This window comes from Lepidochelys kempii, chromosome 1 (assembly GCF_965140265.1).
Source record: "Lepidochelys kempii isolate rLepKem1 chromosome 1, rLepKem1.hap2, whole genome shotgun sequence".
Taxonomy (NCBI): domain Eukaryota; kingdom Metazoa; phylum Chordata; order Testudines; family Cheloniidae; genus Lepidochelys; species Lepidochelys kempii.
In genome coordinates, this window is record NC_133256.1 from 242961723 (window position 1) to 242974180 (window position 12458).

At 44.9% G+C, this 12458-nt stretch overlaps 1 protein-coding gene across 2 annotated transcripts in view; it reads right to left on the reverse strand.

Annotated features, from left to right (window-relative positions):
* IPO8 (importin 8) overlaps positions 1-3273 on the reverse strand; it is a 68637-nt gene extending 65364 nt beyond the window's left edge. Inside the window, exon 1 of one of the 2 annotated variants that reach the window (XM_073321276.1) lies at positions 2983-3273. In XM_073321276.1, coding sequence (XP_073177377.1) covers positions 2983-3066 — 84 coding nt within the window. In that variant the 5' untranslated portion in view covers positions 3067-3273. The remainder of the gene's footprint in view (positions 1-2982) is intronic. The other variant, XM_073321291.1, reaches the window with a different exon arrangement.
* Positions 3274-12458: the final 9185 nt, after the last annotated feature.

The following is a 12458-nucleotide window of genomic DNA, read 5'->3' on the forward strand; positions in this document are numbered from 1 at the left end:
CATAAAAGGTTGCCAGTTTCATCAAAAGTGACTTAGGCCTGGACAACAAAAAGGTTTTGTACCAGCAAAACTATTTTAACTATGGATGTGATTTATTTCTTTATTTATTTTTTACTGAAATAGTTATACCAGTACAGCCTCTACTATGAACCCAGCAATACTGGCATAGCTTGTTCCCCTTCCCACACAGGAAAAAGTAGTACTGGTATAAGCATCTTTATACCAATATAACTGTGTCCACACTAAGCGGGTTGTACTGCTTTAACTATACCAGTATAAGGTGGTATAACTTTTGTATTTAGACAAGCCATTAGTCACCAAAAGAGGTGTATTCTTGATATAATCGCTGGTATATGACATAAATCAGCATCTGAATTCTGAGATATGAAAGTGTGTAATTCCAGGTCAATATTGTCATAGGATTTACTAAAGTTTGACAAGGCTTTAAAGCCTTGCTCCAGAGGTTAGCACTGAAATGTTTCAGAATTCCAAGGGCAAAAATGAATATCTAATATCTACCAGTTTTCATTCCTTAGGCAACATTTTTGTTCCATTCACTGAGGGATTACAGTTAAAGCCAGTGCTGTATGCATTAGTACGTAATAACAAGATAACCTGACACATATCAATTAAATCCATAATGCTCACTCACTCTAGGAACAGGAAGCCTCCAAAAATATTACGTATTTCTCTTAATTTCAGGAATCACTTTTTAAAACCAAAAAAAAATCCTGTCAGTTTTCCTTAAAAAAATACATGCTTTTTAAAATATTGTTGATAAGTACCCCTGCAACCTTGAAACTGAACCAGAATCCTGAATAACAATTGTATTACTAGTAATCTGCAGTCATCACATCTTTCATCTGATGACCCTAACAATCTTCAAAACTTTCTTTAAGCTTTATAACACTCGTGCAACAAGTCAATGGCACAGTCAGGAACAGAATCCAGGAATCCAAACCATCATTCTTTTGCTCTAACCCTGCCAAACATACAGCAGTTTGTTATTGTAGTTTTGCTCCCACATGTTGTTTTTAATAAGGATAAAACAAACACTGGGTGCATTTGTTTTTGTGGTTTGTAGATAAATATGGACTTTGTAAAAGAAAGAAGGTGGCCACATGTTGATATAACCACCCCTCACAGCATTTCAAATGCCCATTTTCAATCAACAGTGAACAGAACTTGCCACCACTAAAAGTGAGAGTGTTAGATATAACTAATTCAGAAGTGGTTTTAAATTGCAGGTGTAGAAAATTAGAATAAGGACTAATTTCTAAACTGAACCTGAATCCTGGGAAGCCTTACTAATCATTTCAATTAACATTGTGAAGACCCCAAAAGGTGGGCCTCTTCAAAATAAATTCAAAACTGAAGTTATTCTTCTATATTCCATCAAAATACCTATATTAGGAGAATTTGAAGATTGTATGACAAACCAAAACTCAGAAAGTGTCAAAATTATGATTGCAGGCATAATCTTAACTGTACACCCTCGTGCCATTACAGTATAGTCTAACTATATGACCACCTGATATACTGTGATATCTGAGAAAGAGTATCAGTTTTTCCAGAACCTTACATACACAAACACCACATAATCTATATGTCTAATGTATATGTCAGGAATCCATGAGAGTCAATGTACAATATTCATAGTGAATGGTGTGGGGCACATGAGCATTGCAACCTGCACATACAATGTACTGAAGTATTGTATATTATATCTATTACTTGAAAAACGAGTACACAACCATGTATTTCAAGTTTAATGCACATGTACAAGACCACCACATTAAGAATTCAGGTGCAACCTTTACTTTGACATTTCCTGACTCATATCTTTAAGCACACAAACTTAGTTAAGAAAGTTAAGGCACTGATCCTGCAACGGGTGCCACATGGGCAGACCTCTGTAACCACACAGGATCCCCGTGAAGTCAGAGGAACTCCACAGCGGCACAGAAGTCTGTTCATACATAGCCAGTTGCACTAGCGGTGCCTTAGCTTTCAAACACTGCAGGGGAATATTCTTTTCACAACAAAATGTCTCAGCAGATTTTCCTGTTAATTGTGGAAACACTCCTACTGTACTTCAGGTTTATACCTTTTTAAATTTCCCTTTAAGCACTGTTTCCATTTAGGAGCTGCCTGTAGTTAGAGTCCACTGGTGCCTAGGGCCGAGCTGGCTCTGCCCTTATCACCACTCCACAGAGGCTACAAAACCAGCTGTCAGATGCTTGAAAGTGACAGATTCCCCCATCTGCACAGGCAGGATGAACAAGCTCAATAGATAGCTCAGGTGACGCGGGGGGGGGGGGGGGGATATGATGCTGCTCCCCCCCCCCCCATCACTACCAGTAGAGATGAGCACCACAAGCTCTCTCCTTCCTGACGATCACTGCCGGGGTCCGGCGACGGGTTGAGAGCAGCGCCCGGAGGCCCGGGGCTGACCGCGCTCACAGGCCGCCTGACCGCGCGGCAGCGGCTGGCAGCAGCTCCCGGGCAGGATGCTTCGGTGATGCCCAGGCTCCCTCGGGGGGTTCCCTGACCCCTCTGCCGCCCCCATTTTACCCTCCCACGAGCGAACCCGCCCGCCCTTGGCCAAGCCGGGGAAGAGCCGCAGCGCAGCCCGCCAGGGGCCGGGGGAATGGGAGCCCCCCCCCCCCCCCCCCGGACACACACACACAGACACACACAGGCTGTGGTGGAGGGACGAGCAGCGCCGCCCCCGCGCCCCAGAGACGAGGCGGCCCCGGCCCCGGCCCCGGGCAGCGCCAGGGGCAGAGCGGCGAGGGACAGGCAGCGCACTGCGGAGACTCCCCCAGCCGCCGGGCGCCCAGCTGCGGGTGGGGGTAGGGGTGGTGGGGGCGATCACCGGGACTCCCCCCGCCCGCCCCCCACGGGCCGGGCTTCCGTCCCCGCGGGCGAAGGGGCCGGCGGGGGGGCCGGGCCCAGCCCTGGGCGCCGCGCCCCCCTCACCTGATTGAGCTCGTTCTCGGCCGCGATGCGCAGCTTGGGGTCGATGGTGCCCTTGAGGGCCTGGATGATCCTGTTGGGATCCATGTCGCCCCCGACGCCGGGAGGCAGCGCTTCGCCGCCCCGAGAGCCGCCCCCGCCCAGCCCCGCAATCACCAGCGCGCTCCGCTCCCCGCGGCCACTCGCACCGGCGCGCGCGACAGCCAGGCGTGGGGAAGCGGGGGCTGCTTTACGGCCACCGCGCCGCCTTCAGCTTCGTGCAGCCGGGGCCAGGGAAAGGAGGCCACCATACTGTTGTACGGAAAGGGACAGTGGCACTGCGGAGCTGCTTTACGGCGGTTGCCACGGCACGCCCTGTCCCCCCCCACCCCCCCATGGGGGCGGCCATGCTGTGGTACGGAAACTTGTCTCCTTGACCGTCCTCCCCGCGCAGCTGGTCCTGTCATTACTGTTTTACTGGGGGGTGACAGGTGCCCCCGGTCGCCACCCAGCTGGAGTTTTTCTTAAGTGGGTGGAGGGGTGCACCTCCCCCAGGGCAGACTTTTTGGCGGGGCGGGGGAGCATAGGCACGGCTACTCCCTCCAGCTTTTTTCCTGGGGGAGGGGGGGGGAGAAAGAGATTGTTCCCCTGGCAACTGTTCCGGGGGGTTGTCTATGGGAGGGGGGACAAAGTTGCTCCACTCAGCAGCTTGAAGGCGTGTGGGGGGTTTAGGTGTTCCTGCCCCCTGCCCCCGAAGCTTGTAGAGGTGATCCTTGCCCGAGCCCCTCCAGCTGACAGATTTGTTTAGGAGGGTGGAAACTGGCTGAACCAGAGGCTTTTCTTCAAGATGCCTCCGGTGCTTGCCCGGCTAGCGGAGCAGGGATTCTCTATTTGAGAAGTACAGGTCCCTTAGAGGCCAAGATCGGTGGCTCTACTTTGTTCCTTCTCTAAAACGTGAGAGTAAGAAATAATTGCTTAGAGTTACAGTGAACCCTCCAAGCTACTAGCAAAAAGATGTATCAAATCTAGTGTAAAGGTTCTAGTTAGTTGAAAATCAACATGTTTCAATGGTTATATCAACCAATGAGAATGCACCTTTCTTTAGTATATAACTGTAATACAAATAGAAAAATTGACTATAATCTGATTTAAATTGAGGCTTTCCACTTGGATTTAAATCAATCCATTGTGCTTTTAGGCCAGTGTTTTACTCAGGGTGGTGCCCTAAAAAGGGCTTTGGATTTTACAGGTTAACAGGTCTTGGCCCTTCCCAGAGTGTGAGGAACTATTCAGTGTGGAAAACAGCAGCCTTCTCTGTGTCCTGGAATTCAGAGCTTTATCTACTTCTGTCTCCGCCTTTCAGGAATCTCAAATTGTTTCCCTACAGCTCCTATCAGTAGGGTCCTACCAATTTCACAATCCTAGGATTTTAAAAATCATAAATTTAATGATTTCAGCTTTTTAAGTCTGGAATTTCACGGTATTGTAATTGTAGGGGTCCTATTAGACATTGCAAAGAATCTGTATCTACCCTGGTGGCCAAATAAATACATCAAGCTAGTCTGAACCAGCCCACAGGCACTTGTTTGACATCTATATCATGCAGTTAACTAGTTCCAGGGACCAATACTAAGCTTTCCAAAGAGAGATAAAAGCCTTGAAAATGCTCCTGGCCAATTGTGCAAATACAATAGGAGGGTAGGGTAAAGGAAATTCCTTCACTTTCTTACAGGGGTGCAATGGGAGGCAGATAGGGGGGTGGTCCTCTTGGCCATAGATGCTACCACAAATTCAGTCTCTCCTCATCACTCTGGTGGGAGAGAAGTGGAGGAAGAGATCCCAGCTAGTCCTGGTCTCTCTAGTGGGTGAGTGGGATAAGAGGTCCTCAGCTGGGACTAGTCCTGGAAGAAATGGCGACTGAAGCTGTCAGTGTCCACCACGGCCGAGGGTGCAGAGGCGGGCAGTAGCTCTTCCTGGAGCTGTAGCCCTAGGACTCCCCCAGACCCTGCTCCCCTGAATCCTGGCCAGCTCTCTCATGCTGCCTCCTCCATGTCTTCCACTTTGGGCCCCCTCCTTAGGAAAATTCTGGTTGTGCCTCTGAATTCTTGGCAGGTAATCAGTATTCACTTCATTGTTAGCATAGTTGTAAATTTTACTTTGTTTATTCATAAGACCAAATTTTACTCTGCTATATTGATGTTAATCTGGCATAACTCCATTGAAGTCAGGTTAGCCACATTCCCAGGATACATAAGTCTACACTCATACATCAGTATTCAGGATAATTGAATTGTGGGCAGGGGGAGAAAGAAAAGAAGGAAAGGGGGCAGCCTTACTTGTGTTTTCCTTAAATTGGACAATTTTAATTGTTAAGGAGCGCACAGATTTTCTGTTCCATGCAAAATGTAAGAGGTAAATATTCACTAGTGGCTTCCCTTGGAGTTAGGGTGAAGAAAATATTCCAGGCAACAGCCTGGACTAATAGTTGGAGCGCTAAGACTACCAAGTTGCCTACTCAGCTGCTTGAACTCTCTTCTCCTGAAAACATCTACAGTATGAGTTTCTATAAACCACTGTTTCTCAACCCACAGGCCACATGCAGCCCAATTAGCACACTGCTGCAGCCCCACTGTGTGCTATAAAAAAAAAAAAATCAAGATTTGCCACTCCCTGTCTGGCAGGGGGTGGGGCCGGCTGAGGGGGAGAGGTGTCAGCAGCCCTGCTGGAGCACTCCTGCCAACAGTGGGGTCAGTGACTGCGGCAGGGGGGCAGGGTGCGGGAGAGTGGGGCGCTGGGTGGGCTCTGGGCAGTGAAGGGGTGTCTAAAGGGCAGCAGATGCCCAGGAACTACAGGTGTGCGGGGAGTGCTGCAGCACCTCCAGGTTTTACTTGGGGCTCCACTCCTGGCCCCGCCACCGCAGCAGGTGCTGGGCATACAAGTCTTGTGAGGGGGGTGTCTCTGGGCAGTGGAGCGCTGGGCAGGGGATTGGTGCAGTGTGGGTCTGGCCCCCAGGGGAAGGGGCAGGTTGGCAGCACAGGGCTGGGCAGGCCAGTGGGTATCTGGCGCAGTGGCTTTTAACCTGCAGCCTACATAACACAATGGTAAGTTGAGAACCACGGCTCTACATTATCCCCCCTAAATTGGAAAGTAACTTTAGCATTTCTCTATTGAGACTACTAGTTAAGGAGCCAATTACAATATGATAGCAATTATGTATGGCCTGTGTACCTATCCCTTGCCAAGTGAACAAAGACAGTTTCTGGAAGTACCCCAGTGACTTAGGCACTTTGGAACATAGATTTGGCTCCCAAATGACTTAGGTGCTTTTTAAAATTTTAAGACTACGAAGTCATGTCACATAAATCACACATTGTTCAGATTGTAATACTATTCTGGCCTAGAATGAAACTACTAACCTAGATGTAAAATGCAGTATAGACCCTTACCAATGTCTTGGCTCTGCAGTCCCTTGCATCAAAAACCTTCACACCACCCCGCTCTGGGATATTGTTTCTGCTTATATGGTTTTCTGCTGCAGCTTTAAACTAACACAGCTTTAAACTGGCTACATTTAAGTACCTTGCTGTCCTACATTCACTCCCATTACAGCAAATCTGGCATTTTTAATAAGAAATTGATCTTGTCCTTCATGACAGTTTGTTCAGTATTTCCTCATTTCTTGTACAAATAAGTGACAGTTTATGTAATGCTCTATCTTTTATAAGAAGGATGGTAACATTGAAGAGACGATTCTATGTTGAAGTTAAAAAAAAGTCAAGCTGTATAGTATTCTTTGTTTGGGGTTTTCGCTTAAATAAGAGACAGTAAACTAAGTCAGAATGGTCCAGTAACAGTTTCCAAGCATTTCAACAATTCAGCCTGCTATTGGACAGAAAAGTAATTAGGTATTTCAGTGTTTTAAAGTCACATCTATGTGTAAGAGTAACATTGTTCTTTGCCTTAGATGACTGGTTATCTAGGATGGGTGTGTGGGAAAGGAGATTAAAACACATTTTAAAGACAGAAGTCTCAGTGCTTCAGGTTGAGATGGGTAGGAGTAGGGTTGCCTATTCCTTTCATTTGTAGCTGCCACTTTTGGGGAGCATAGATATTCTGCTCCCATTACTATTTTCTGTCTTCTTAGCAGTCAGGGAAATGGTAGGACGAGTCTGCCACATTTCTTGCGGGCTATAAGAGGGCCTGAATTGGGAGGCAACTTGTCCTGACATGGAAGCATATAAGACCATCTAATAGTTTGAAGAACTTCAGGTAGAATCTGGAGTGCCTCAGCTACTCTTTTCATGAGCTCTTGAAAGCTCTCATCAGCCAGACACCATGACACAGGAGGGATTTCTGCCAGGGCTGATAATGCGTAGTTTTTCCTTCAAGGGTTCTTCCAGGTGTTGGAGTTGAACTGGAGGAGCTTGAGGGTGGGAGGGCTGTTGCCAGACTCACTCAGTATAAGAGGGTGCATGAGGATAGTATTTCCTTAAAAGGCCCCAGGGGTTCTACTGCTGCCACAGTGGGGCACTATAAAGAAATGGAGAAGGAGATCAGGGAGATAGGTACCAGGACATTGGAGCCTGATTGCTCTAAACAAAAAGACTATGGGATAGCCTAGACTTCCTTTCAAATCCAAATTCTGGGGAGTGGACCCTATGAGAATGTGGGCAAATCACCACTAATAGCTGCTGAAGAATAAACTTTTACACTCATAAGAAACAGGCACTTGAGACAGGCATAAGAGATAGATGCTGCATTACAGGCAGGGAGAGGAGGTTGGTAGGGGGGAAAATTCTCATATCCCACATCAAAGCTAAATGTAACCCTTCAGCTAGCAGACACCTTCAGGTCCTTCCATCACATATATCTGAAGGTAGAGGAATGAGGTCCTAGTTGAGGGTTGTTCCTATAGGAGATGAAGTACTTGACTGAGACTGTACCACTCTTTTGCTCAATACCAAGGGTTTTCCTGGCACCAAAGGTCTATTCAGTGCCAAAGAGCTGAGCAGATAGTGTAATAGATAACCCCACTTTTATCCATAATGGGCCTGCATATTGTGGGACTCCATTTGGAGTAGGCCTAAAGCCTTTCAATATCAGTATCAAGCTGTGGGTTGTGTACTCCTGTGAAGCTCTAGTGGTACTGGTACCAGGTCACAGAGTCTCCTTAGTGGCAAAGCCAAGAGAGGTCTTTGACCTCTTTTTTCCCCCCTGGAGATTTAGGGGGAAGAGGTGCTCCATTTTACTCTAGAAGGCTGTTTATCACTACTCTCCACTAACTGCCCCGGGACCGCCTCTGAGTCTGGATGTCATACCAAGCTCAAAGTGCTGTTCTTGGAGTCTGTTTAGGGGCAGGGAGAGGGGCAAATGGGCTTCAATTGGAAGCTACCAGCATGGAGCAGTCTCACAGACTCTGCTTTAGCCTTACTGCCCTGGATCTTCTCATCCTTCAGCAAATGATTCAGACAATAAATACAAACATATTTGCTACTTTTAATATACTGTTTGCAGTTAGAAGGCAAGCATCATATTTCAAGTTCAACTTGTAAAGATAAAGACTAATTCATAAATGTCTACGTAAGATGAACTAGTTTTATCTAGTTCCAACAACATGGTTAGTTCTACAAGGCCATTTTTCCATATGCCAAATAGTTAAAGACAAATATCAGGATTTGATACTAGCATGATTAGGAAGGCAAATCTGCAGCAGATCAAAAGCTATTTGTGGTAGCCCACAGTCAAAGCTTTGACTGTCAGAGTTCTGAACTAGTCTCATCTATTACCTATTTTATAAGCAGAATAACTGTAGTCTATTGTGTTGAAGGTGGTCTCTGAGGAAGAGGCAAATGGCAAAGCCAAGGTGACATTACTGGGATGAGTAATGAACATATTGCATTGTAGCACAGCAGGATGTAGGATTTCTTTAGCTACAAAAAATGTCAAATATGACAATTCTGGCAGATTATTCATATCGCTGTCTCAATACACTTGTGGCCTGAAAAAGCAAAAATCTTGTCAGCTTCAAAGCTGCCATTTCAAGTTTATTCCATTAAGTTTTATGGTATACTATAAACAAACAGAATTTGAAACAAAATCTAATGCTAAAATTGTCTTACCTTACAGGCAGGACACAAGTTGTCTCCAGCAGCCATTATAAGATAGTTATGATACTACCATATTTTAAGACTTAGCCAGGTAAAAAAGATTTACCAAGAACTGAGTAGCTTTGTCCTCTTTTCTGTAGATTTATGAAATCATTTAAATCTGAATCCTGCACAGATGTGTTAACAGTGTACCTATTCAAAAAGCAACAACTGAATAAAGAGCTGGTGAAAGGGTTAAGTGTGCAGAAAAGGTCTACATTAACCGTATTATATACACACATATACATACACACACAATTTTGCTTAAACATTTTCAAAAGGCATTGAGATGTACAAGCTTAAATGCTCTCCCAAAAAGAATATAAACCTAGGTATTGTTTTAGTCTGAAGATATTCTGATAGATTAAAACGGAGTTCAAAGAAAATCATTTACACAGAGTATTTCCAAAGATTGCCACAGTGTAGGTAGAGAGGCATGGGATGAAAAGGAAGGACCAGGGCATCAACCAGTCTAAGTTTAGGCAGCTACACGAAACTGAGATCAGGGGCAGCTCTACCAATTTTGCCGCCCCAAGCAGTCGCCACTGAATTGCCGCAGCGGTGGTGGAAAGAGTGGCGGAGGTGCTGCTGAATTGCCGCCACTGGACACGGACTGCCGCCCCAAGCACCTGCTTGGAAAGCTGGTGCCAGCCCCGACTGAGATTGTGCAACATATCCTTGTATTTGTGCACGCAGCTTTCAGATATACTCTGTGCTTATGATCAAAACTCAGAATGTTCTCCACTTTGTTTTGGGTGCTTTCTTGAACCTTGTGTGCTGCTATGTTTTTATTTAGAGTACTAGTCTTCAACTGTGTCTGTGCTGCTGCCTAGAGCAGGGGTTCTCAAACTGGGGGTTGGGACCCCTCAGGGGGTCATGAGGTTATTACATGGGGGGGCACACAAGCTGTCAGCCTCCACCCCAAACCCTGCTTTGCCTCCAGCATTTATAATGGTGTTAAATATATAAACAAGTGTTTTTAATTTATAAAGGGGGAAGTTGTACGTAGAGGCTTGCTGTGTGAAAGGGGGCACCAGTGCAAAAGTTTGAGAACCACTGGCCTAGATTTTGAGGACACTAGAACTTAGTCTAGTCTAGGACTACCACTGTTAAAATCCTTAGCGTTGAGAGGCCTTGCTGGTAGTTAATACAGGAACTGTAAACAGGAAGACAGGCATTTGAGGTACTGGCCTGTGTGTTTTACACTAATTCCTTGTATAGTTGTAGCTTTAATAAAAAAGGCATGGTGTAGAATTAAGAATGTGTAAAATTTCAGCTGTTAAAAGATTTAGGCAATTGCATAAACCACAACCTTTCAAGTTTTGATAAAATTATGAACTATGACATTCTTTACTACAGCCATCCATAATCTGTTCTGTTTACAACCTTAACTAGCAAGGTAATTGTATATTGGTAAGAATTGGTTTCAATTAGTATACTTTAGCATATCTTCATGCTTTTCACTTGCATAGAATGAGCTATACTATTACAGACAGTTATAGTCCAGAGTACGTATTTTGAGTAGCTGAAAAGGCTTATTTGGAAATCTGTTCATCCTCCATGTAATTTGCAAACTTCTAGGCAGTTGTGTCCAGGCTAATGACTAGGGCTGAACCTGTTATGAAAGCGTGGATTGGTGAAGACATCTCACGCAGATGCAGTCATGTTTTTGCTAGAAAATTCACTTGAAGCAGCATGGTCAACTGGGATATGCAATTACTACCAGCTGTGTCTCCTATCTTGAATCATTTCTATATTTGCATTAGATTATTAAGACAACATATGGAACTGGAAGCTGGAGAAAAATTTGTAAAGGCTTTAACAGTTGCTAAAATCCAGGCAAGCCAAACTGGAATGATCATGCAGGAAGGGGAGTCAGTTTTTGGATAAGAGATGTGGATTAAGGAAGCTTAAAGGAAACAGTATGAAGTCAGGCAGCAGTTATAGGCTTTTGACTGTTGATAAATGTATTAGACTGACATGGGTGAGTAAGCTTGACCAGCAACTGAAATAAGAGTACTGGTGGCTCACTTGAAGCAGCAAGCCACCAGGCATAAAGGGACTCAAGAGGCAGCATAAGCAGCATCTCAGTGAAGCTGTAGGATGGTGCCAGGACAAATGTATAAAGAGCAAGTGATATCCTAAACTATGTCAAGAAAGGTTTCAGAGTAACAGCCGTGTTAGTCTGTATTCGCAAAAAGAAAAGGAGTACTTGTGGCACCTTAGAGACTAAGCAATTTATTTGAGCATGAGCTTTCGTGAGCTACAGCTCACTTCATCGGATGCATACCGTGGAAACTGCAGCAGACTTTATATATACACACAGAGAATATGAAACAATACCTCCAGCAGGACAGTGGGGTGGGAGGAGGTATTGTTTCATATTCTCTGTGTATATATAAAGTCTGCTGCAGTTTCCACGGTATGCATCTGATGAAGTGAGCTGTCGCTCACGCTCAAATAAATTGGTTAGTCTCTAAGGTGCCACAAGTACTCCTTTTCTTTATGTCAAGAAATGCTCAGTCACTGGCTTCCATGTGGTCAAAGGTGTTGATTGAATCCAAAACAGTTTGAGGCCTGGAGGAGAAGTTTATGCCCTGTCAAACTTCACATACATTTGAGAGTTTGCCTATATATGCCTGTGGGGGGTGGGGAGAAAAAAAAATCACTGCAAGCTGAATCTATGGTTTACCCTGATGCAAAGATACCGGATTACTTGAAGCAAGTTTGTCAAAGAAACTAATGTGAAAGCGAGCACTTCTTGAAAACCAGAAACAGTTTCAAAGTTAAAAAATAGTTAGGACTTTCATACCCCCAGCAGCCTAATCTCTATTGATAGGGAACTGCCTGATATGAAGGGAAGGAGAAGCCACCCTAATGGACACTTTACTGTGGAGAGTCAAAACTAGCATGTTTACACTATACTTACACAACTGGAGTGGGATTAAGGTTACTGAGGTATTCACCAATTAAACACAGCTCTGGATGATCTGCATACCAAGGTGTTAGGGATATTAGCAAATTCACAGAACTATGGGCAATTTTTGAAGAGCCATAGAAAAGGGGGGAGAAATCAGAGGATTGAGACAAAGCAAATAGTCTTCAAAAAGTGATCTTTGCAGTTATCACTTGATAAGTAACCTTAGTACAATTGAATGGAGAAAAATCTAGATTCTTAGGGGATAACAGAACCATGGATACCCATCATCTTTATAGAAATCTTGCCAGACAACTTGGTTTAGCTTAAGTGAAGGTTAAAGGGTGGCTCTTCCAGCCTTTGGGTTTTGTCTGCTAGATTTAAGATTAAACTAGACAAGTTCCGATGGGAAATAAGGTGTACATTTTCAGCAGTGA